We start from the raw sequence: 23,795 nt of genomic DNA, 5'->3' as shown, positions 1-23,795 counted from the left end.
CAAATTATTGCTTTGTGGATTAAGGATTGACTATTAATAACTAACTATTCAAATAACCAACCTTTTCACAACAGAATGGTCATCTCTACTAATAATAAAGATTAACGAGTGTGTGTTGGCGCTGTGCAGGTGTTTGACCTATAGTTCACAAATTTCACACCTCTGAGCAAGTTTTAGTATATTTTAAATAGTTCCATATTATTAAATTAGAAAATATAATTAATTTTAATTATTTGAAAATTAAATTGAATTTTGGCGTTTTCCCGCAGTAAATTCTGAAAATATTGTACAAAAATAAATTCTACACCTTTTCAAAGTTAAAAAAAATTTTAATATGTCCAAAGACAATACGGTTATAGCATTCTTATCCATAACTGCAAATAACAACTATATCCGACAGTAAAAGAAAATTACAAAAATGTGTTTTTTGTTTATTATACTCACTAGGATATCGTTCCACAAATTCACTTTAACCCAGATGATAAAGTTATTAGTTCAAACATAATTTTAAAACTATCCATGAAAGTGTTAATGATACCAGTTTAATAATTATGCATATTTTTCCTGAGTTACAGCAGTTATTTAAATCTTTTTTACTTAATTTTGAATAGTCAATAGATTACATTGTTCACGTGAAATTCATTGTTTCATCAATTATTTAATCGTGTGATTTTTTTTCCATTGTTGAAAGCTAAAGAAGAAGTATTTTGCTTATCTACGTAGTTTACAAGTTGCTTTACCGCGAAATTCAGAACTGATTTACCGAATATTTATGTTTTTAATAGCACTATGAAGTCATGGGACTGGAATCAATTAAAAAGATTCTTGTATACAATAACCGAACATATGTAAGGCAATCAAAATAATGTGGCTTAAAATAATGTAACAATGTTTAACAATTTAATGATATCATGAACATGAAACTATATCTAAACTATTTATTTGAAATGAAATGTAATCAATATTCCAGTGAATCAGAAAGTCGACGAGTGCAATTCATAAAACAATTATTAATTTTGTAATAATGTAACATCTGAATTTTGTTCTGTTAAGTTTCACGAAAAATATTATCATTAATTTTGGAATCATGTAACATTTGAATTTTGTTCTGTTAAGTTTCACGAAAAATATTATCATTAATTTTGTAATAATGTAACATTTGAATTTTGTTCTGTTAAGTTTCACGAAAAATATTATCATTAATTTTGAAATAATGTAATATTTGAATTTTGTTCTGTTAAGTTTCATGAAAATACTTGTATCTAAAAATGTGTGAAATGGAAATGGATACTAATGCCATAACTGCGTCTAATTAATACAATTGCTATCTCAATTATGACATCTATAGATTAACTCATTTTAGTTTATAAATTCAAGAGTTCATGAAATGCAAAACAATTTGAATGCAAAACAAACTGCTCTCATACATAACAAATAAGCAATTCATTTAACGTACAGACGAATTTTGCCCATTTGAGAGTTCTTACTTTGAATTCGTCCGTTCGGATTTTTCTTCCTTTCCTATTAACATAACGTTAAAATATCGTCTATAACTCAAATTTACTTTAGTTAATTCAAATTAAAGTAAAAGAAATTCAAAATATTGCCTTTATTTCTAGATTGCTTCCTTTAAATTATCGTCTGTAATAACATTACTTAAATAAATCCGGATCTTGTGTACTCAGTGAATATAAGAGAATAATTTTTCAAGGTTCTTTATTCATTCGAGAACGTAACAGTTGTATAGGCATTAAGTTTAAAAAACACCATTAAAAAAAGCCCATTTGAAAAAATAAAAAAGATCTTTCAACACAATTTAAGCGAATTGTACAATTAATTTATAGTACATTTTTTTGTGTTCGAATTATTGTCAATTATTTATTCCCAAGAATTAATTACATATTCATTGATGTTATTATTCTTAAAATTATTTTATCTATAATCATTATTCCTTTATTTTTTAAAATTATTTACTGTTTATTTATAAATGCTTATTTTTCAAACCATTAAATATATTAAAAAATAAATTTTTACAGCCAATTTTAATTTAATTGTCTTAGTTCTAATTTCTGGAAAAATCAAATTTTTATTGCAACCCTATCAGTTTAGAATTATTATTTCATTTATTTATTCCACAAAATATATAATTATACCTGGAATTATGGAATTAGCTATGGTGAAAAATTTAGCAGAAATTTCCGCTTTTCGTTTTTTTTTTTTTTTTTTTTTTGTAATATATATATATATTTGGTAATTTCCTGTGGGGTTACCATTCATAGAAACACACTGATCTCATGAGAGAAATAAGGAGTTTTAAAACACAACTGATAGATAATCATCAAAATCAAATTTATTGCGATTGAAGTAACGAACTATATTTAGAAGCAGACATTCTTTTTTCATTACTCTCTCGGTCTATAAATTTATTTATTTAACTTCATAATTAATTATTCTTATCTAAATAATTATTCTTATATGAATTTATTTCGCAATAAAAGCAATTTTATCTTTAATTTTAAAAAAAAATTTATTACTAAATCTTGTGTGTGTTTTTACTTAGATGGTAAGAATAATTATTCTATTTAATTATCATTTACATAAAAACAGAAAGAGCATTTTTTCTACTCCTATATAAAAAGACACAATGATTATTTATTGTAAGTTTTGGTATGCTACAATTTCATTTGATCTAAAAATGAAGAAATTTTGACTATATTACTTGATAATTATCGAATATAGTTTCTTGTCAGTTATACATAATTCCATATGACAGAATATGACAATTTATTTTAATTCTGTTCTAAGTTTTTTTACGAATAATTTTTTTTGTAATAAACAAATTTAGAATCTGATATTTAGATACTTTTTTAAATTGTAAAAAATATTTATTTTTTTAAAAACACTTATAATAAGGAATACATATATGTAATTCTATTTAAAAACACACATTAGATTTAATGCTTAACTTTTTTTTTTATTTAAAGATTGTTTTTATTGCAAAATAAATTCCGTAAAAGCAATTTTAAAAAACAGACTTAGTATGTTAAAAGAAACATTTGTTGTTTTTTTATTCGTAATTATAAGAATAACGAATCAATTTTTGTTTCAGTTTTACTACCAAATGGCACCATGAAATTTGATTAAATGAATTAATTGGTAATTAATTTCTAGAAATATTCAAATTGTGTAGCGTTATTCAGAACAGACAAGTGAATAAAATGATTGAACAAGGAAAAAAAAGTGAAATTAAGAATAAAAATGTGAGTAAAAACTATGCAAGTTTTGTTTTAAATAATGAAAAAGAACAGCTATCTTAAATGACTTTGTTAAGAAAACAGGTGTCCCTTTTAATGATAATTTCTTGTATCTGTGACCGAATTTCGAGACTTTCTGTCATTTTCATAAGTGGTAGACAATTATGATTCCAACACGATTCGTAGCTTGTGGAAGGATCTACGCATTTATTCAGTTAACAATGGCAATGATAACAAAACAAGCCGAAACATTTTTAAAAAACTTTATTTGAGCTATATTTATATATGTGTATATATATATATATGTACTATCATATATATACATATATAATGATGGTGTGTAGTTAAAGGATGATGGACAGACACATTTTTAAAAAAAGGTAAGAAGGGTTGAAGTGGCTGTTTTGGAAAAAAGAGACACGTTCTATTATTGGAGTTATTTCCTATACAGATAAAAGAATAAGGAAGCTCCGGTTCGGCGAATAACAATACACAAAGTGCAAATAGAGCTTCTACACACATAGATTCGGTAACAAAGATGGATTGAAATAGAAAAACAAAAATCTTCCACACCGGGCCTCGATTAGAAGGCCCGCTTGCTCCAACAGCTATATATGTAGAAATGAAAAACATTTTTATTTTCAATAGAGTGCAAAAAATGGTGTCATTTCCTATATTTATTAGATTATTATCATTTTTATTATCATACAATGGCATCACCTCTAAACAGTTCTAGGTTTGATGTGAATCATTTATCAAAAAGAACAATAAATTAGATACAATATAATTTGTGCAATAAAAACACTCACAATCTATATAAACAATACTGAACAGTAATACAACTTCGTAGGCAGGATTTAGAAATAGAATTTTTTTTTTCCTTCTGTACAATACTGTATAGTGAAAAGGGGAAATATTTTGTACAATTTCAAGTTGTGTACACAACGATCTATATAACATTTTCCTTTTCCTTTACCTTTACCTAGGCAGTTCCCCGAGCGTGTTATGGATATGACTAGGTGCATCAAAGCGAACATCTTTGGTTTATGTAACAAAGAAGCTTTCTCAGTGTTCGAGTTGATTTAAATTTCATTTATATATATATGTATATGTATAAATTAAAAAAAATGGAATGTGCCTTTGAAATGAGTGTCATCTAATAAACTGGGGAAACAGGGGTTGTATAAAAATGTACCCATTTTTTGGAAAAACCGGGCTACGGCGTGAAAGACACTGCGTTAGCTGAAGAGGTCAGTTTAAAATATAAAATACTTGTATTTAAAAAAAAAGGAATGCAGAAATCTGATGTGGAAATATGCGAATTAGATCTTTAATTTTCTAAAGAAAAAGAAAATTTTTTTTTTTCAACAATACATTGTCAGCTGTGCTGGTCGCTGAATTGTCAACATTTCTCAACTTATATATGCATATAATGGATTTGCTTAAAAGGTTGTTATGAGATTCAGAATTCAACTCGTAATTTATTGTAATATATATGAAATGCTTCGATTAATTTAATAAAACTAATACATGAAAATAGTTTTAAATAATATGAAATCCGATTAAATCAAAAGAAATTAGTAGAATAAAATTATTTCTAAACTTATATCTAAAATTATTTTTAATTATTGCAGCAATTCTTTTAATTCACGAAGAATAACTGCATCCTTTTAAAAAATTTCATCTCAATGTCTGTACAGAAAATTCTAGTTTTGGGTAAAAAAACTTGTTCGATGACCATTTTTTCAATAAATTTCAAATATTTCAATATTTTAAGAACAAAAATCAATACTTCTCTTTTTAAAGAATATTTTAGAATGTTCTGTATAAACTTTTGAATTGTAAAAATAAATTGTAATAAGCTTTTTGAAAGAATTGTTCTGAAAATTTTAATAAGTGATTTGAATTAGTTTCTATAATTTTTAACAAATTTAAAATTAATGCTTTTAAAATTTATTTTAGAATGTTTTAATAAACATCATTAATTTCTTATTTAAAGATTTTACTTTGAAATTAAATTTTTTTAATGTTTTTTTATTGAAGCTGAAAAAAAAAGCTAGATAAATTAAAAATATAAGATTTTTTTTTTCAAAATTTCATGAATAAAATATTAATGAAAATGTTACGTATTGAATGTTGATAATAATTTATTACAGTTATTTACTGTAATAAATTATTATCAACATTTTTTTTGTACTCTATAAATTGTCGTCTGCTAATTTGAAATTCAACGTTATTTATCTGTTTCAAGAACTCTTGGAGTTTGAATAAAGAACAAATTAAAATATTGTTTTTCAGCGAATGTTTTTAAATCTGCCAAGAATAGAAGAGCAGGGCCTGATTAAATCATAACGTTAAATCAGCAAGGAATTTAATTTTCATAAGAAAAAAAAATTATTGCGATGAACTCTATTCAATCTTTTTGATGTTAGATACTCTTTTCGCGTTCTTATTCATTATTATTCGCGTTCTTATTCTTTTTCGCATCCTTATTCATTATCATTCGCGTTCTTATTTTTCAGATATTCTTATTCACGATGTTAGACATCATTTCGCATTCTTATTGTTCACTGGCTCGAACAGTGATTTTCTTTTCGTCGCCTTGGCGATCGCCAAGAGGCGAAGGAGGGAATAAGGAAAAGGATGAAGGAAGTCTCAAAGTTATCCTGTTCCCAGCTTCTGCGTGAGGAGGATGTCCGCTCTTTACAAAGAGGAGGAAATGAGGTTTCGTTTCGCAACTATCATCTTGACCCAACAGTTGACGTCATTCCTTTGCCTTTTTTTACACCCTTCAATGGAATTCCTATTTTTATTTTTTAACTTTTCATATTTACCATGGTCAGGAACAATTAATTAATTGCTTTAATTATATTTAAATTAAGGCAATTTCGTCTCGCAACTGTATTTTGAACCAAGAATTGACGTCATTCCTTTGCCTTTTTTTACACCCTTCAATAAAATTCCTTTTTTTTCCTTCAATTTTGCATATTTGTTATGGTAAGACACAATTAGACCCTTTTTATAGCAATTAAAAATCAATTTTGAAAAAAAAAAAAAAAAGTGGATAGACAGACTTGAAGAGAACATTTTTAGAAGAAACTTAGCTAAACTTTCACAGAGCTATGCATCAAATTTCACAATTACGAGATTTCTTCATTTATTTTTATAAAATTTTTATTTTATTCCAAATATTAATGAAATGAATTTACAGCAACTGAAAATTATTTGTTCTTATGAGAACTTTGTACGATTTACTACAATCATTTTTCGATGAAGATTCTAATTTCTTTAGATTCTCATAAATTGTCATGGAATTTCTATATTTCATAATTCAATTTTACAGAAAATTTCATATTTTATAAAACTATTTTCAACTTTTATTTCAGAATTCATCGTTTCAGTTCAAATGCAAATAAAAATTCGAATTTTTATGATGCATTGTTTAGTTCAATTAATACAAGGATATTTGAATTATTTTTTTTCAAAATGATTGCAGAATATTTTTGTTTCCATTATTAACATTATTTTCTTGAAAATGATTTTATTTTATTTATGATTTAAAAAAAGAAAAACTCATAGATTTCCACTCAAACAAACAAATGTCTAAGAGAATGTATAACCTAAAGAAAACTAGCTAAACTTTTCTATTATTTTGCTAATTCCATTAATTTTGAAAGACTCAATTTCCTGTAAATATTTGAAAATAAATCAATATGCTTTAAAATGGGATTAAACAAAGGAATTAATTTTCTACAATTCCATATTTCAGTCACCAGCACAGCTGACCTCTATGAACAAATATTTCAGCACTGAACATTTTCTTATTAGGAACTACAGAGATAAAATTTTGATTTTAAACGTACGTAATCGTTCCAAAGTTCACGTTCATCGTCCCGAAAGTTCACCTTCATTCGGAACCTGATTCGAAAAAGAGATTCACTGACTAGAACAATTTTTCAAGATCCGATTCACAGTTCCAAGAATTTTATGAATTAAAGTATTTTTCTTTAGAAAAAAAATAATTTTAGAATTAAATCTTTAGAGCCAGACGAATCCAACAGTGAAATTTAACGAGATTATTCTATTTAGAAGAAACAAAATCTCAATAAACTTAGGTACAACAATTCAAATATACAAATAAAATGAATATCAATAAAAAAAACAATAAATTATATTTTTGACAACCACACTCATGACTAGTAATACAAAACAAAGGGGAAAAAATCTTACAAAAAATGACTAATTACAATTTTTGAATCTTGGAATGACTACAGAATAAAATTTATAATGAAAATTTATATCCAAAAAAATGAAAGAATAATTGATTTTTTAAATATCATTACACTTTCAATTATTATGTTTATTAAACAAGAGTAATACACTTAATTCTGCAGAGAATCTATAACCAATCAAATATGTTTCCTAACTACGTGAACATTTCTGATTGGCTGGTCGCATTCACGATGAGTTCACGAATGACTTAATGATTATTCTTAAAGATATCCTTTATTTTATTTCCTTTTATTATCCTTTTGAAAATTGGAATTATATATTTTTTTTATTCTATATATAATTAAAAATTATAATTTTCTAAGGCATTGAAATACATATTCCAAAACTGTGCCATTTGGGAAAAAAAAAAAAAAAAAAAAAAAAATCAAAGCTGGACGGGGTCTGGACTTGCGCATGTTCTGAAATTCGATTTCCAAGTAACATTCTAAAATTGTGCAAAACGAAGGAAAAACATCAAAACATATATAAAGAATCTTTAGAGCGATAATTTAAAATTGAAGAATTCTTTTTTTTTTTATCTCGGAAAGAAAGAAAAAAAAAATTTTTTTTGTCCCCACCCAAATGAGTCAGATTCGATCCTCCAATCAGAAGAGATCTATAAAAATGTAATGTTTTTCGTGCAAAGTCCCTCGAAAAGGGGTAAAGATTCTTTACACACATAATAACTATTCAAATAAAAGAGTAAATATATATAATATATATATAAATGGAGATGAAATTATTTAAACGAGTTCCATACTATGGTCTCCATGATATATAAAGCACTGACTAGACCACTCATCAGATTCAAGTGATCACAGAGTCCTCTTAAGTTCGTTATTTGAAGAAAGTGCAGCGATTCACGAGCAAAAAAAGCACTGGATTTCTTCTCCCCAGCTAAAAACAGAAAAGGCATTCGAAGGTTTCTATCTTCTTCCGAAATAGACAAACTGTATCTATATATTCGATTGTATCCTAATAGCAACTTTTAACAATATATTTAAGTTGGTAGTGCTCTTCGAGATAAATTAGAATCTTCTAGAAATTTCATTACTGATCTTGGGGATATTTTCCAAAAACAGAAAAATTACCTTCGAGCCCTTTCTGTTTTCAGTTGGAGCAAAGAAAAAATTGGACTCAAGCAGTTCTTCCGTTTTGTTCTCAGGGCACCCACGATTGTGTTATGTCCTTATTTACAGTTCGTTTCTGAGAAAAGTCTGACACTGAATGTGTTCTAGAGTTAAAACAGGCACCTGACAGGAGGACGCCTCTTTTGTTCTTGGGTTGATCGGCGGTTAGGTTCGATAAATCTTTGAAAACTTAAGCGTTCACCAAAGGATATGCCCGAGAGGAAGAATGCCGACAGGTGGTTGTGTCCATCACAGAAGCACGACCATTTCGGCGGGAGAATTGAAGGCACGTCGTTCAAAGGTTCCACCACCGTCACTCCAGCGTGTCCAGAAAATTGGGCGACTTGAAGTAATCGGGCACCGTGTCGTCCAGTCGGGCGATGATCTTGTAGATGGACTTCTTCCAAGATTGCTCCGAGTCCTTGCCGGCCACCAGGGCTTTGTAGAACTCGCGAAGGGTCTGCTCCACGACGTACCGGAACTGTTCGGGAGACTGAAAAAGAAGCAACGAACTTCAAGCAACCTGTCTGATTCAAACCACAACATTCATGGTCTTAAATAATCATTAAATGAATACGTATGATTCAACCAGGATTTAACTTTAAAATTATCCCCCCGGATTGAAAACTTACCAAATTGCCTAAAATAATTTAATTCCTTTTTATTATATTTGATAAGATTAATTCGATGTAATTTTTTAAAATTAGCTTTTGGAAACTATTCCATTTTTTTTTATAATGTACAGAATATAACTTAAATTTTGTATTGTATTATATTCCTTCAACTATGATGAGAACAATGAGTAGACCCTTCTATCACGAATACTCATCATGAGTATCTAGACTTTCCAGAAAAAAATACTACCATCACCACTTCCTTCCAATATCTAAAGCATTCAGGATTGATGTTCAAAAAATCTTGTAACGTTAGTACATTTAAATATACTTAAAGTCATTATTTATATTTTTTAACACTGAAATGAAAATTTATGAAACAACTCTTCAACATCCTTGTTGTTACAAAATCAATTTGAAAGTTCCTTTCAATATTTTAAACTTGAGCTTTAATCCTCATGGTCTAAAGAAGAATTAAATTCATAATCAATCTAGCTTTCAGTATGCAATAATTCGATACGTTCGATAAACGGGAACGAAGGTTTAAGGGTTAGGTATCGAAATCACTCAGATGACTCACCGGTATATGGTTGTTTCTGTTGTAGTGTAGATTGAGAACTCGCAGAAGTTCTGAGTCTGGCGTCACCTTCAGATCTTCCGCAGATTTAACACCTTCTGTGATGGCTTGACGCGCATATTTCTCCATCTGAATATAGAAAAATTCCCTGGAAAAGACAAAAATAAAGACTCATCAATATAAAATATTTTAACTATCCCAAGAAAAAAGTAAGCAACATTGAAATTAAAAAAGCATTATGAATCATTAGATAATTGATTCATATTAATATCATTAGATAATGATTCATAATTAAAAAATTAATTATGAATCATTAGATACAGATATATAGAAAAGTCTGATTATTTGCACAGAAAGTTTACTGCTTCACACAGACAGTTCATAAAGGCCTTAACAACAAAGGTTGCCGTCACCCGATATTAAGAAGATACAAGCCATGTGCATTAACAACTTTAAATTCACGAGATATTAGGTGCTTGCATGTATTTTGATCATTTTTTTCAACTTAAAAGGACATTTATTGAGAAAAATTGGTACAATATATATATCAATCAAAATATTTTCCAACATCATCTACAACTTTTCCTCATTTTCGTCCAATAAGTTTTGCAATTGATTGTCTTCGATTTTTTTTTTCGGTCCTCTAGGCCTCCATTGACATCGGATTCACCAGTCTTAAATCGTTGAAACCAAAACCGACAATTGGAATATGACGGAGCCGCATCGCCATAAGTTCCTAAAACTGTTTTATGGGCTTCGACAGCAAATTTCTTCAAATTAAAAAAAAAAAAAAAAAAGCAATGAAACGCATTTTGGGGAGTTCCATGATTTGGGTCTTCATACACTGAATAACTCAATAATACTAAATGGGAAACTTTCAAAATGATAACAATAAATTAATAGTAAATTGGTAACCCCCCCTAAAAAAACCATTGTCGTTTATATAGATATGTCGTTAATTAAAATGCATGCAAGCACCTAATATTTCTTCAAAAAAATCACAAGTGCTTTTCATAAATTTACAGTCATCTGTTACAGTAGAAATTTTGGCTGAAAGATGCGTCAATGAAATGACTCTTCTGACTTTTATACAACACTTTGCTATTTTTTAGCGAGATTCAAAATCATCATGAATTGTTCCATAAGTAATTTGGGCTGTAGTACTCTAAATGCAAGGTCTAGGATTCGGACCCGTGTTGTGTGTCATGGAATCCTGAAGAGTAGCTGATGACATCATCTTCTGACCCAAATGATCGGGTAATCCCAAAATAGCCCTCATGTAGCATCTAAAACGGGATGTTTATTACGCAAATCCACGACTATTTTTGTACCATTTATCTTCAAATCGAGATTAATTAATTTAATTATTAAATTCTCCATCGATGACGTTTATTTTTTACTGCATAACAAATATAAGAGTTTCATAAACATACCACCAACTAGAATAAGTCTGTTCATATAAAACTCACAAACACGGTCTTCACAGATTAAATTTCCTCGAAAACACGATAACTCACAAAGAAAAATCAACACCCCTTCGACGTTATCCTCACTCAAATTGCGAGAGAAAAGGGAGGGGCCACCCCCAATTCGAATACCTTTTCTGCATCGCCTCCATTCTTCGATGACTCCAAGAATGTCTTCCTCCCACGCCCTGGAGAGCTTTTCGCGGCAGACTTATTAAATCTTACTTCCCGACGAAGGGTCGCTTAATGGAGATTTAATGAAGACGCAAACTTCCTCGTCTTTTCGGAGACGGGGGGTGGAGGAGACACTTGTTGCATACCGAACAGTTATTAACTCGATTTTCTTTGCGACGGAATTAATTCTCCGAGCGAAATGAATTTGCATCGCGGCAAAGACGGGAAGGTCTTAACAGGTCGTTTCCTAGGAGTGTGAGGCGCGGATTCACCGTTGTTTGGCTCTTTATTTTTATCTAATCTGCGAGGGATTTTCTTTCTATTAAAGATGGCATACGCCACAAATTGATTTGATTTGTCGTATTAACGCCACAACGAGGAATTACAGGAGAATTACAACGGAAGAATTTTAGATTCCGCAAATGGGGTACTACGACAGTGCCGTTGTAAGAGTAAATGACATACGGAACAATTTTTTTTTTTTTCTGTATTTCTTGTCGAATTTGACGCAGTAAAGGGAAATAAATTGCAAATCATCATATTTGTAAGCGTGTCTCAGAAGTGAGCCACCTTTAGAATTGAAATCTACATTTGTAGAGGGACGAGACTCTTTATAGCTTCATTATGAGGTAGATGAACATAATAGACGAGTTTCAGGAACAGTTGTTTAATTATTATCCAAGTTCCACATTTCACAAGACAAAACAAACACGAACGCGAAAAATACACGACACTCCCTTAAAATACAATGTAAGAATGACTCCCAAGAAGGATCATAGGAAATATACCTTGATGTTAATAAGGCAACGCCATCTGTCGTATCAAAAGAGAAAGTAGTAGAGTTATGAAACCGCTACACATTCTATATATAAAAAGGTAAGCCGAAAGCGTCAGATTTTATTAAACGCAATATGCCGCCTTAATTACAAACGCTACATAATCGTGTAATAAAATACTCTCATTTTATGAGGCGTTACTACAAAGCCTATATAAAATTCCCGTATTCATAAGAGTTTATCCATTTTTATTACTTTCCTGCATACGAAGTATAAAAAAAGTATTGTAATTGTCAAAAAATTCGAACTCGATATTTTGACAGATCTCAACGTTTCGAGCCTTTCTGAGATCGAAAAACACATTTATGGTAAATGTCCGTCTTTCTGTTACAAAGATAATTAAAAACGCTTTGAGCCAGATGGATAAAATTTGGGATATAATCGTACATCAAATTTCTAGATTTCTAAGACATTTTAAGCAAAATTCGTTCTGAAGAAGCCTGTCTGTCCGGCTATTCGAATATAATTTAACACGATAACTGCAAAACGAAGACAGCTAGGTAAAATAAAATATTTTCGGTACTTAAATTTAATATCCATACTGCAGATATCTATCAAATTTGAGCTGAAAGCAACAAGGGGGTCTATCGTTTCATACTTTTACAAATATGTAAATCTGTAACTCAGAAAGTGTGCAAGAACTCTACTAAGTGTAAATTTATATTTTGCTATTTCACCTTTGCATATAAACAGCACTTCGCTTGAATTTAAAAGGATTCGCATCAATCTGCGATTAATGCATGTAAACAATATATAAAATAAAAACATCCTAACATCGAAGGATTACGGTACGTAAACCAACGGGAATAATCTGCCCGAAACTTTCGCACAGATTTCCTAACACAAATATCATTTTCCTCACATAAAAATAGCGGACCTGGGTAAGACCGAAAATGTCAGGAATACTAAAGATTTTATTTTCAGCATTTACATACAAATGAACAGACTGGCCCTTTAATGAATGAATAGACCCTTTGACGGATTTAGTTCAAAATTCGAGGCAGATCTACACTTTTAGTGCTTAAATTATGCACCAAATTTTATCTATCCAGCTGTGAACATTTCGTAGTTATCATGTCCACTTGCATTCACATCGACATTCTGTGAATAGATTTCGCTCAAAGTTTGACAGAAATCTATAAATTTGGTATAAGATTACATACCACATTTCATTTGTCTAGTTTGATGAGTGTTTGAGTTATCATATTTCAGATACAGACATAATTCTAAAAATATGGTTTCCGAGATAGGGAAGTCTGATACGTGGAGTTTCATCAAAATCCCGAAATCGAATTTTTCGATGATTAAAATATTTTTGCATAAATCATATATCAGAAATTAAAAAAAAACACTAAATTGATATTTATGTTTGATTTGAAACTTTTAAACTTCGGCATCAAAAGAATCAATCAAAAAGGAAAACCATAAAGTTGAGTTTCCACAACTTCAATCATTTTGATATTCCTCAACATTGCCGTTCGCACTACATAGAGTACTCTTAAAATTTCGAAATCTGAAAGGATACCTACAGCAAACCAAAAACAACGGACAACTGCAACGGCTACGACAAAGAGCGACGAACAGAAAGGGTTTGCATTTCAGTCCTCCAGAACTGAGACTAAGAATTCTCTCTTCCGGTGGCAAATCCGATTTCCCCCGCCGAGACAGCGGCGCGCCGACCAATCGAATTAAGACGCAGATAATTCACAGATTCCTAAATGGGCAGAGAAAGGGGTGAGAAAACTTCGTTAGGGCAGAAATTCGTTTAAGACGACTCTCTCTCCCGGCGGAGCGAGATTTTGCGGCGCTTGGTAATTAGTGTCCCTTGATGGTGTCAAAGGTTCCAAAGTACCACCATTTTCAAAGAGACCTTTCCTTCTAATTGGAGCCGGTCACGGATAAAGGCACCAACTCCATTCGGGTACTGAAAGCTTGTATCCGAACCGAATCACCCATTTTTTTTGCAATACATTCCCAAGGTCATCCTTTACATGTACTGCAGACAACTATGGATAGGACCTTTTTCGGATATCCTTCGGATGTCCTCAGTTGTGTACCTCCTTGGGAGCGCCTAGGGATGGCGCTGGGTACCTTTCGGCGTCTCCTCAGATATGCTTCAAGTAGGAAGATCCTTTGTCACGTCGGAATCGAGTTAGGAGGTAAAGACGTCGATTAGAATCTCCCGCCTCCGAGTCAACTAACTGGGTTTGTCCTGGCGCACTTAACAGATGGGACGATTCGAGCCGCTAACTGAGTTTGGGATTGGAAATGAAGATCTCCGCCAAGGATGGCGAGCCGTTAAAAGGCTGGAAATTGGGTGGCGTAACAGAATTAAAGAGAGAACCACTGCTTCTGAAAAGGTCTTCGCCTGCACAAAACAAATGGAAAATCAAAGGTGAATTCAAAAGGACCGCTTGCCAGAAAAGTTTGGTGGTGAATGCGATGTTTGATGAACCTTCTGGGAGATGAAAGGCCGGAATGACCAAAGACAAAGGAGATAGATGGCGTGCTAAAAGGAGGAAAAATAAGCATTCGCCACTCTTTGAATGAATTACTTGATTTCGGTAGTGAAAATCAGAAGCCGAACCCTAACTTTGTGAGGCGATGTCCATTACATTACAGGAATAAAGAATGAATTGCGAAATAAAAATAAATTTTATGAACATTTAGCATATTTATATTTTAAGCACGAAGAATAGCATCATATAATATTTTTTGAAATTTATTAGAAGAGTAAAAATGCACTAAGCAGTGAATAAGAAGTAAAAGTGTCCTATAAAGTCACACAGATATACATTTATTTATTTTTTTCATACGAAAAATAATTTAACTCGCGTTCGTGTATTTACATTATTTATTATTAACTATCACACTTTGCTTCTTGTTTATTAGATACTACAAGAAGATTAAAAAGTACCAATAAAATAATTAGCCGTAAAACACATCATTAATTCAAATATATTGTTAATTCGAATTTTTACGTAAGAAATTAAATATTCATTTTCAGGATCTTTGATTTTGAATGAATTATCGAAGTTTCAATACAGTAAGAGGGTGATTCATCTTTAAATTTTTTTTTAAACATAAATCTTTGCGATTACGTTTTATCATTTTTTTTATTTAGTATCATTGACATATGTATTAAAAGACATCCGTACATTGCTTCATATGATGTTAAATCCTTCCACGATCGCATTTCAGTCTAACTTTTATTTATTAAATAACATAGGAAATATTATCTCTAATTACAATTTTTACAAATATCTTCTAAAAGTATAATATCATACCGAAGTGTATATTTTACTGAAATCATTATTATTATTTTCATGCATAAGACAAGCATTTTATTTTATAAACACAATTTTGTTCCTATTTTTGCTGTATACCATATTCCATAATGGCATATTAACGTTACTCACATTTTTACTTTTCTAAAATTAAATTTTAGGAATGAGTAATCAATATGTTTTTATACGATATCAAAATATATAACATTTTTTAATTGAATAAGAAAGTGTTTTAAAAGAAAGTTTAAACACTTATTTTTTAATTAATAATTTAATTGATTTTCTGTGATTGGAATTTGAATTGTCATAGAACTTGAAAAACTTGAAACTTCACTAAAATCTAGTCATTCATAAGCAAAATAACTTTATACACTATTTATGGGCAATCTATAAGAATTTGACGTATTCTATGGACTATTAATTAAAACAAAAAGCGAAACACTCCAAAAATAGAATATAAATTCGAATTTGATGATAAAAAAATTGAATTGTCAAGAGATTAAAGAGAGATTTTTTTTTATTTTAAATAGTAGGTTTAATTATATATTCTTCCCCACTTTCTTTACAGAATTACATAAAACCTATTAAAAAATTTACCTAATTACATGAGTAGTGTGTGCATTAAGCAGCTATAACAATATCCAGATTTTCAGAACAATATTTCACTATTAACCTTCTTAGTTGTGCATTTAATCTAGACAATTTTAACTACCAAGAATTCCTATCGCTAAAATCCTGCACTTTAATCAATAACGGCGTGATTACTAAACATCTCGAGTGTAAAGAAGGCGTACACCCACCCATTCGCTCCTGGTCAAATGGAAAACGCGCGTCCTTTCTTCCTAGGGGCTCATTTCATCCTCCTTTCAAGGCGCGTGCGAATGACACAACAGCAGCTAATGGTCCCTCAAGACAAACAGTATGAATATTTCCCAAAAATCGATGCCCGCTCTTATTGTATGCCGGACTTCGGAAGAGGTCCGGCCACACTGAGATCTCCTCCTCTAAGATCGGAAGGGGAAGGTAGTGGGAGCCGGGCATCCTCCTTTTCAAAAGGGACTCTCAACCCTTTTCTAGGGCATTAGCGAATCCCTTTTCAAGAACGCCCCGAAAGAGAAGTCATCAGTTCCGAATTCATCAGCTTCAGGCTCAGATGGCCAAGCCGGTCCGCCCTCCTTGCCCGACACAATGGCCACTGGACGCTTTGATCTGCCCAGAAAAGAGTTTCCGCCGGCCACTTGACCGGGGAGTGTCCACGAGGAATTCGATTTCGAATAAAAGGGAGGAGGTGGGCCGTTGAAAAGGACTGATGATGTACAGAATGCGCCAGCTTGCGTGACCGTTCCTCCGATTCTCACGGGGTGGGATGAAAAGGTATGAGATTTGTCTCCCCTCCCCCTCCTCCCAAACATCCTCAACGGTCATTCGATGCACGATTTCGAACTAAAATCGCCCCGTTTCAAGGGCTTCGGTGCTTATTCAAATAGTAATCGCCGCTCCTTTTCACTGCCCGTTCAAGTAGTAAGGTTAGGTAAAAGCCGGGTATTGTGCGCGCATGAATAACTTGGCTTCAGTTTGCAGTGACCATCGGGTCTTTCGGATTCACAGACGTTTGCTTCTTATGGATTTAGTTGAAGAACTACTTATTAACATGCGCTGCATTCCAATGCATGCGCATACACTGTGCTGGAATTATTATTCTGAACATAATAGGAAGGACTCTATAAAATGTAATGTGATTTCGATGCATAGCTCAGTACAAGTTGAGTATTGGAGTACTTGTCCTTCATCGTTTCCTAGAAAAATATTTCTAATGAAATAGTAAGTCCGACTACAATACATAAACTTTAATAGAACTGAACTATTTGAATATCAAGATCTGAAATGATTGAATGCCAAGATTCAATTTCCTACAGGCTCCTAACAGTTAAAAATAAATAAAAGATATAAATACTACCTCTAAAATAAAAGCGTTTTCCTCCCTAATAGTAGTAATTATCGTTTAACTAAATACAATAGAAAAACATTATTATTGTATAAGAGTTTCATTGTAAGCTTTGCATTTACTAGAAACTACCAAATAAACTTATTCCAGTATAATCCTATAAATGACAATATATTGCATTCTTTTGCAGTTTTATTATCGTGGTTGAGATGAACGAAATGGGGGGGGGGGGGTCTGCAAACATTCAAAAACGAAAAGAACAATTCTCCAAATGTTAAAAACACTTATTAAGTATAATCCTAAAACTTCCTAAAAATCCATCAGCAAAACAGTTAAAACTATTTTATTAAACAGAATTAAACTCTTTAATTATACGAGAATTAAAAATTTTCTATTAAAGTAAAATAACGCAGATTTATAACAACAAATGTCATTTACTAAAGAATCTAATTTGTCGACATAAAGATTTACAGAAACTAGACACGCTCTTTTTTTTAAAAATTAATTAACATCAAATTTGAATTTAAAAAATCTGTATATATTTAAATAATCTGTATATATTAAATGGTATTTATAGAACACGTTGACTTTTTTTTTTTTTTTCTAATATAAAGAGTTACTAGAATAAGCATTAATTGCTAGTTGTTTTTTTTCAAAATCTGCGTCTTATCAGGATTAAATTAAACTGTCTTGACGCTTTTAGATAATGCAAATCTCAGGGTACCTCGATTCCAGATTCTAATTTGCAAAATCATTTTTTAATTATTATTATTATTGATTTTAATTTAATTTTCATATAAGCAACTTTAACAAGAAATAACAAAGCATTTAAATGAGAAACACTTTCAAGAAAGGTGACTTCAAAGACTTTTTAAAAAATAAAAATTAAAAGTCATTTTAAGCAAATTAATTGCTAAAAATACAAAATTTTTTTTAACACAATCAAATTACAAGTTTGGATTTTAAAAAAACTTATAAAGAAACATACTAATTTTATACTGTACGACAATATAGTAAATTTCGCAGATAGCAATTCGGTTTAAATATTGATAAAGTAATGTTATAAAATTTATACGATACTTCATTTTAATTTGAAGAAAGGTATTTATAAATTTCATAAATACATACATTTAAATTACCATGAAAATAAAGGGAAAAAATGTGAGATTCTAGGCACTTGCCTATTTCGATTATTAGATAATACAATTGGTGTAAGTTATAAAAGACCTGCTGTTAGTTCATTCGAAAATATTTAAAAATAAAACATAATAAAATATAGTTGTAAATAAAAGTATAGTGAATTAGTAATATGGTAAAATTTGCAGACGGTAATTATGCTGCTCATTTCTAAATTTATACGATACTTGGTTTTAATTTGAAGTGGAGCCTTCACAGATCTCATAAATGCACACGTTTATTATTACCTTGAAATAAATAAATAAATTATGAAGCTCTAGGCACTTGCCTACGTTTATTATTAGATACCCCAGTTCTGCATCTAATTCAAGTGCCAAAGATGATGAATAAAAGTACAAATACGATTGAAGTAGGTTTAAAAAACTTGCTGTCAGTACATGCGGAAATCTTGAAATTTACAAATCGAATAATTTATTATAACGATATGGTTTTTGTACCTTTTTCACCAGTATGTTTTTAATCACTATATCACATGCTAGGTGTCTCGAATTTTATAATTTACGATCATTTCAAAAGTTTATCAAGTAGGAATATTTTCTAATAATTGATTTTCACCGAAATAGAATTTTAAAAAGAAGGAGTGATTAAATAAAGGATTTCAAAAGATAAAATAACAGATCGTTGCATCTTAGTATAAGATTTCAAAACATAGTATCAAGACAGAATTGTAGGTGTAGCAGCCACTCCTGTACACCAAGGCTGCCTCGCAACCTCTACCACTTGACCTAAAGAATGACCCAAAATCGTCTGAAGGATGCGGTGGGGGTGCGTAAGATATCTCTAGAAGCAGGGAAAGCATCTTTTTCCGCGGCAGTCTCAGAGGGGCTGGCCGTAAGTGCAGACGCGACGGCCGACTTAATTAACAAAACGTCGTAATTAACAGCATCTCGGGTCTTTTCCAGCATCTTCTAACATCCCCTTATCGGCGCGCGGTTTTATCGAGGGTGTAATAATTACACTTAAAGTATCGTTCCGAGCAGCTCTCTTTATCTACCTTAATAAATAAGATAGTGCAAGAGGGGGGTATAAATTAATCAAATCGAAAAGCACACCCACCCGCCTGCGAAAAATGCAAACGATTATGAACATCTCCCCCCCCCACACTCCCTCTTTGTAGAGGGGTGGGTGGAGGAGAGATTTTATGAGTTATGTAGTAAACAAGCGGAGTATTTAAAATTTTTGAAAAGAATGTTTCACAGAGTTGGCTTTTTTCTGTCTCTCTTTTAAACTGGTATTGTTTCAGCCGAGAGAAGGAGAGAGAGTTACGGTTACGGAGAAAAGCGTCGGTCGTCTTAATTAGGAGCAGAAAAGGAAAGAAAGGGGTTGGCGTTAATTACCGCCCAAAAGCGTCGTTTTGTGCGCCTTCTTTTGAGCTCGGGGGTCCGAGAGATAACGCACCAAACGATCCCGGCGAATGCATCCCTTATCGGAAGGGGTGAAGAAGGAGACGGAATTTGGTTTAGAAAGGAAGTGAAAAAAAAAAAAAAAGACAGCTAAATGAAACTAGAAGAAAAAGAGTGGAACACTGGAGACGAAGGGGGGAAAAAAAACTCGAAGATATTTTTGAAGCGTTCGGTGTAGAACATTACTGCCACGAAACAGAGCTTCAGAAAATACAGACAAAGCAATTTTTCCTTTTCTAAAATAAAATGTTAGATTATGCTTATCTAACTTTTGCAGTAAAGCAGGATTTCTTAAGCTGCAAATCGCGAACCTCACAGGAATCCAAAAACAAACGCTGGAAGTTGTGATAGTTTTTAATTTGCCAGATAGTTTTAGTAAAACTAATTCTTCCGAAATACAATGCTAGCACAAAGCATCTGTGCACATTTATTTAATCCCTTATTCTGTTTCCCTTTCTATCTAATTAGATTACATTTTCCGTTTCACAAATCGGATATACTACTGATGCAACTTAGAATCCATAGAACACTTAAGGCGTTTGCGCATTATGTGTATTTTTTATATTGAATAATAGCGTCCTCAGATAATTTTAGCTTATAACTTTAAAAAAAAAACCCGATGACACAAAGGCATGATAGCTAAGGGGTTAAGTTAGCTACTTGATATAAACCACATTCTTTCGTTCGGAATCGGTATTATTCAGTGAGAACCACAAAACTGGTAACAAAAATGAATCATTAACATTGACGTAGGACATGTGTCTCTAAGTTGTTTATATTTAAATCTATAAATAAGTCAAAACATCTGCAATTAACAAAAAAAGAAAAAAAAAATTAGTTACACAGACTCTATCATTTCAAGCATTATATAGGATGAAATAATAACTAATTGTCGAAATACGATGTGTCTAATTAAAACGGTAGTTAAATTCATCATTCAAAGAGTAAACACTGGAAAATCGGAGAACCCAAGAAATAACTAAGTGCCGAATTTTGAATTCTAAAACTTATAATCTGCTTTGTATTTTATCAAAAATATAGAGCAGATAATAAAATAAAGGGAATTGCATTTACATATTGAACAGATTTTTAATCATGCTTGCCACAATTTATAGACTGCATGCCGGTCTTGAAGTGAACTATAATTTAAAGAGTAACTTATTTATATGTACAATAAAGATTTTTTTTTTATTTATTGATATACCACAATGCATCTATCTTGTGCAATTTTTAATATGAAAAACTCAAAAATGTCACTGAAGTTTAATTGAAATGGATAGGTAAATCAACAAATAAGGACATTTTAAAAATGATAATGTTTACAAGCTAGCATACTTTCTACAAATTGCATGGTATGGCACATATAATTAAAAAAAAAAAAAAGTCGTCCAAAACCCTTTACAGTGTTGACCATTGGATTTAACCCTTTGCGCTTGTAAATGAAATTCGATGCAAAATTGTTTAACTAATACAGGGATTTGTTTATTGCTTTGAAAAGCAAACATATTTAATTGTTTCAAGTCGAATTTACCTAAAAAGTCAACCTACACATTCTTGCCACTATGTAGGTATTTGTAACAATAAAAATTTTAAATAAAACAAAGAAATAAAACATCAAAATGATACATTATCTTAAATGATGCCCGAGGGGAGCCCTCCGAGTGCAAAGAGTTAAAATATTTGGTTTTTAATTACTTCTTGGATAGTAGATGCGAATTAAGAAAACAGTTTCCGAAATTTTAATTAAAAATTTATCAAAATGTTAATGTTTTTCCTCCAAACTTACGGACTTTTTAACGAACATAATTTTTTTAACACAATTTTAAAAGTTAACCATCTGATTATGCAATTTTTTAAAATCAGTATTTAGATGCGATGTTTGCAAAAAGTTCAAATATGTTTTAAACAAAGCGAACTGATACTATATGTTGCACGACAATAATATGGTAAAATAAAAATCTATAATCAACAATAATATGATAAAATAAAAATCTATAATCAACAATAATATGATAAAATAAAAATCTATAATAAACAATAATATGATAAAATAAAAATCTATAATTTTAAAAATATAAACAAATTGCAAAAAACGAGGGGTGCAATAGAAAATGGACTGATTGCCAACCCGCGGAAACTGCGGGATACGCAACTGGAGGATTAAAAAATAACTTTTCCGTGCTGTTAATTTATTTACGTACAATTTTTTTTCTCCAACCTTTATAATTAAAAAAAATTTTTAAGAATATTTATAGGACTTTTTCAAACTTTTAGTTACCGCATTTATACACGATGAGGTCATATAAAGAAGACAACAATATTTAAAAATGAAATAACGATAAACAAATCAATCGAAAAACAATATCATGCAGCAATGTCCCGGACTATGGGTTCGAATCCCTTTAATTAAAATATAATAATAATAATCTTAACTTAAATCTCAGAATCTTTGTTCTCAATATTTACCGTTGCCTGAAAAATCACCGGTGATGGTCGAACAAAAATGAAATAAAAGCGCCCCGCCACAAAAGGTGAGTGCACCCTTAAATCGATTGTTTGTGAAACGGCGAAGGGAAACAAATGGCTGAAATAGCGAAATCGATGCGGAAAACGTTCTGGCGGAAACAGCAAAATAAAGAGAGCACACAACCAAAGCTGAGAGGGATTATAGACATTATGTGAAAGAAATACACTCTAGTGGCGGGGAGAAAAAACTAATTTTGACTTTACTGCACCAAATATTGCTCTAATTAATAAATAAGATTTTTTTAAAAAAAAGTCAAAACCCCTCAAACAGGAAAAAAATACCTTGTGGGTAAAACAACATTCACTATAAACAACACATAACATTTCTTTTTTTTTAAAGGAAGAAGTATATAAAAAAGTATATTTTTCGCCACCCTTTTTCGATTGAAAAAAATTACCGCGACCCCAAAAGTGAAAAATAAAGCAGAAAGAGAAGCATTAACAAATGATAAGCTACAAAGGAATTAAGCTTAAAGTAATTATTCGTTAAATTGAAAGAAATGTTATAAATAAAGATAATTTTCTTGATTATTTTACAAATATTTTCACTCACTTTGTAACCATGCTTTTGTAATACATTGATTTGAAATAATACCTGAAATCTTTAGAGCCTCCTTTAGTAATTTTAAGCAGCAACGCTTTGGTCTCATTTACCGGCCTCTTCTCAATCAATTAATACGTAAATGCGCAAAATTAAATCAACCATTTTTCTGAAATATCTCACTTAACTTGCTGGTTCTGATCTTTTCAGAGCATTCTACTGCATCTGTTTCCTGATTAATAGTAAATTCGATCATCCGGACTCCTTTTATTCGAATCTTTGCGCCCATTCGATTTTTTTTAAAAAAAATTTTAAGCTCAGCAAATGTAATCAGTTTTCAATAATTTTCTGGAACTTCTTTTAATCTTTTTCCCGAATATATTTCTACAATGTGAAATTCTAATAAAATAATTGTATTACTCATTTGCATTTTAAGGAAATACACTTATCGATGTTTGAAAATTTATCCACCGATATTAGGCCGTATTAGTTATTTCTTGATGAATAAAATAATTTTGTTTTAAGACAGACTGCATCTTCCGCTTCAATCGATTTTCTTACACACTAAATTCG

At 30.9% G+C, this 23,795-nt stretch overlaps 1 protein-coding gene across 6 annotated transcripts in view; it reads right to left on the bottom strand.

Moving 5' to 3' along the window:
* Positions 1 to 5,319: 5,319 nt before the first annotated feature.
* The window catches only part of LOC129971567 (homeobox protein prospero-like), a 391,670-nt gene continuing 373,194 nt past the window's right edge, over positions 5,320 to 23,795 (bottom strand). For all 6 annotated transcript variants that reach the window (XM_056085453.1, XM_056085455.1, XM_056085452.1 and 3 more), the window contains 2 exons: positions 9,851 to 9,995; positions 5,320 to 9,149 (listed from right to left, as the gene is read on the bottom strand). In XM_056085453.1, coding sequence (XP_055941428.1) covers positions 8,970 to 9,149; positions 9,851 to 9,995 — 325 coding nt within the window. In that variant the 3' untranslated portion in view covers positions 5,320 to 8,969. The remainder of the gene's footprint in view (positions 9,150 to 9,850; positions 9,996 to 23,795) is intronic.

The sequence above is a fragment of the Argiope bruennichi genome, chromosome 6 (genome assembly GCF_947563725.1).
Source record: "Argiope bruennichi chromosome 6, qqArgBrue1.1, whole genome shotgun sequence".
NCBI lineage: Eukaryota > Metazoa > Arthropoda > Arachnida > Araneae > Araneidae > Argiope > Argiope bruennichi.
The sequence above is the reverse complement of the archived record's forward strand: the minus strand, read 5'-3'. Positions and strand labels throughout refer to the sequence as shown.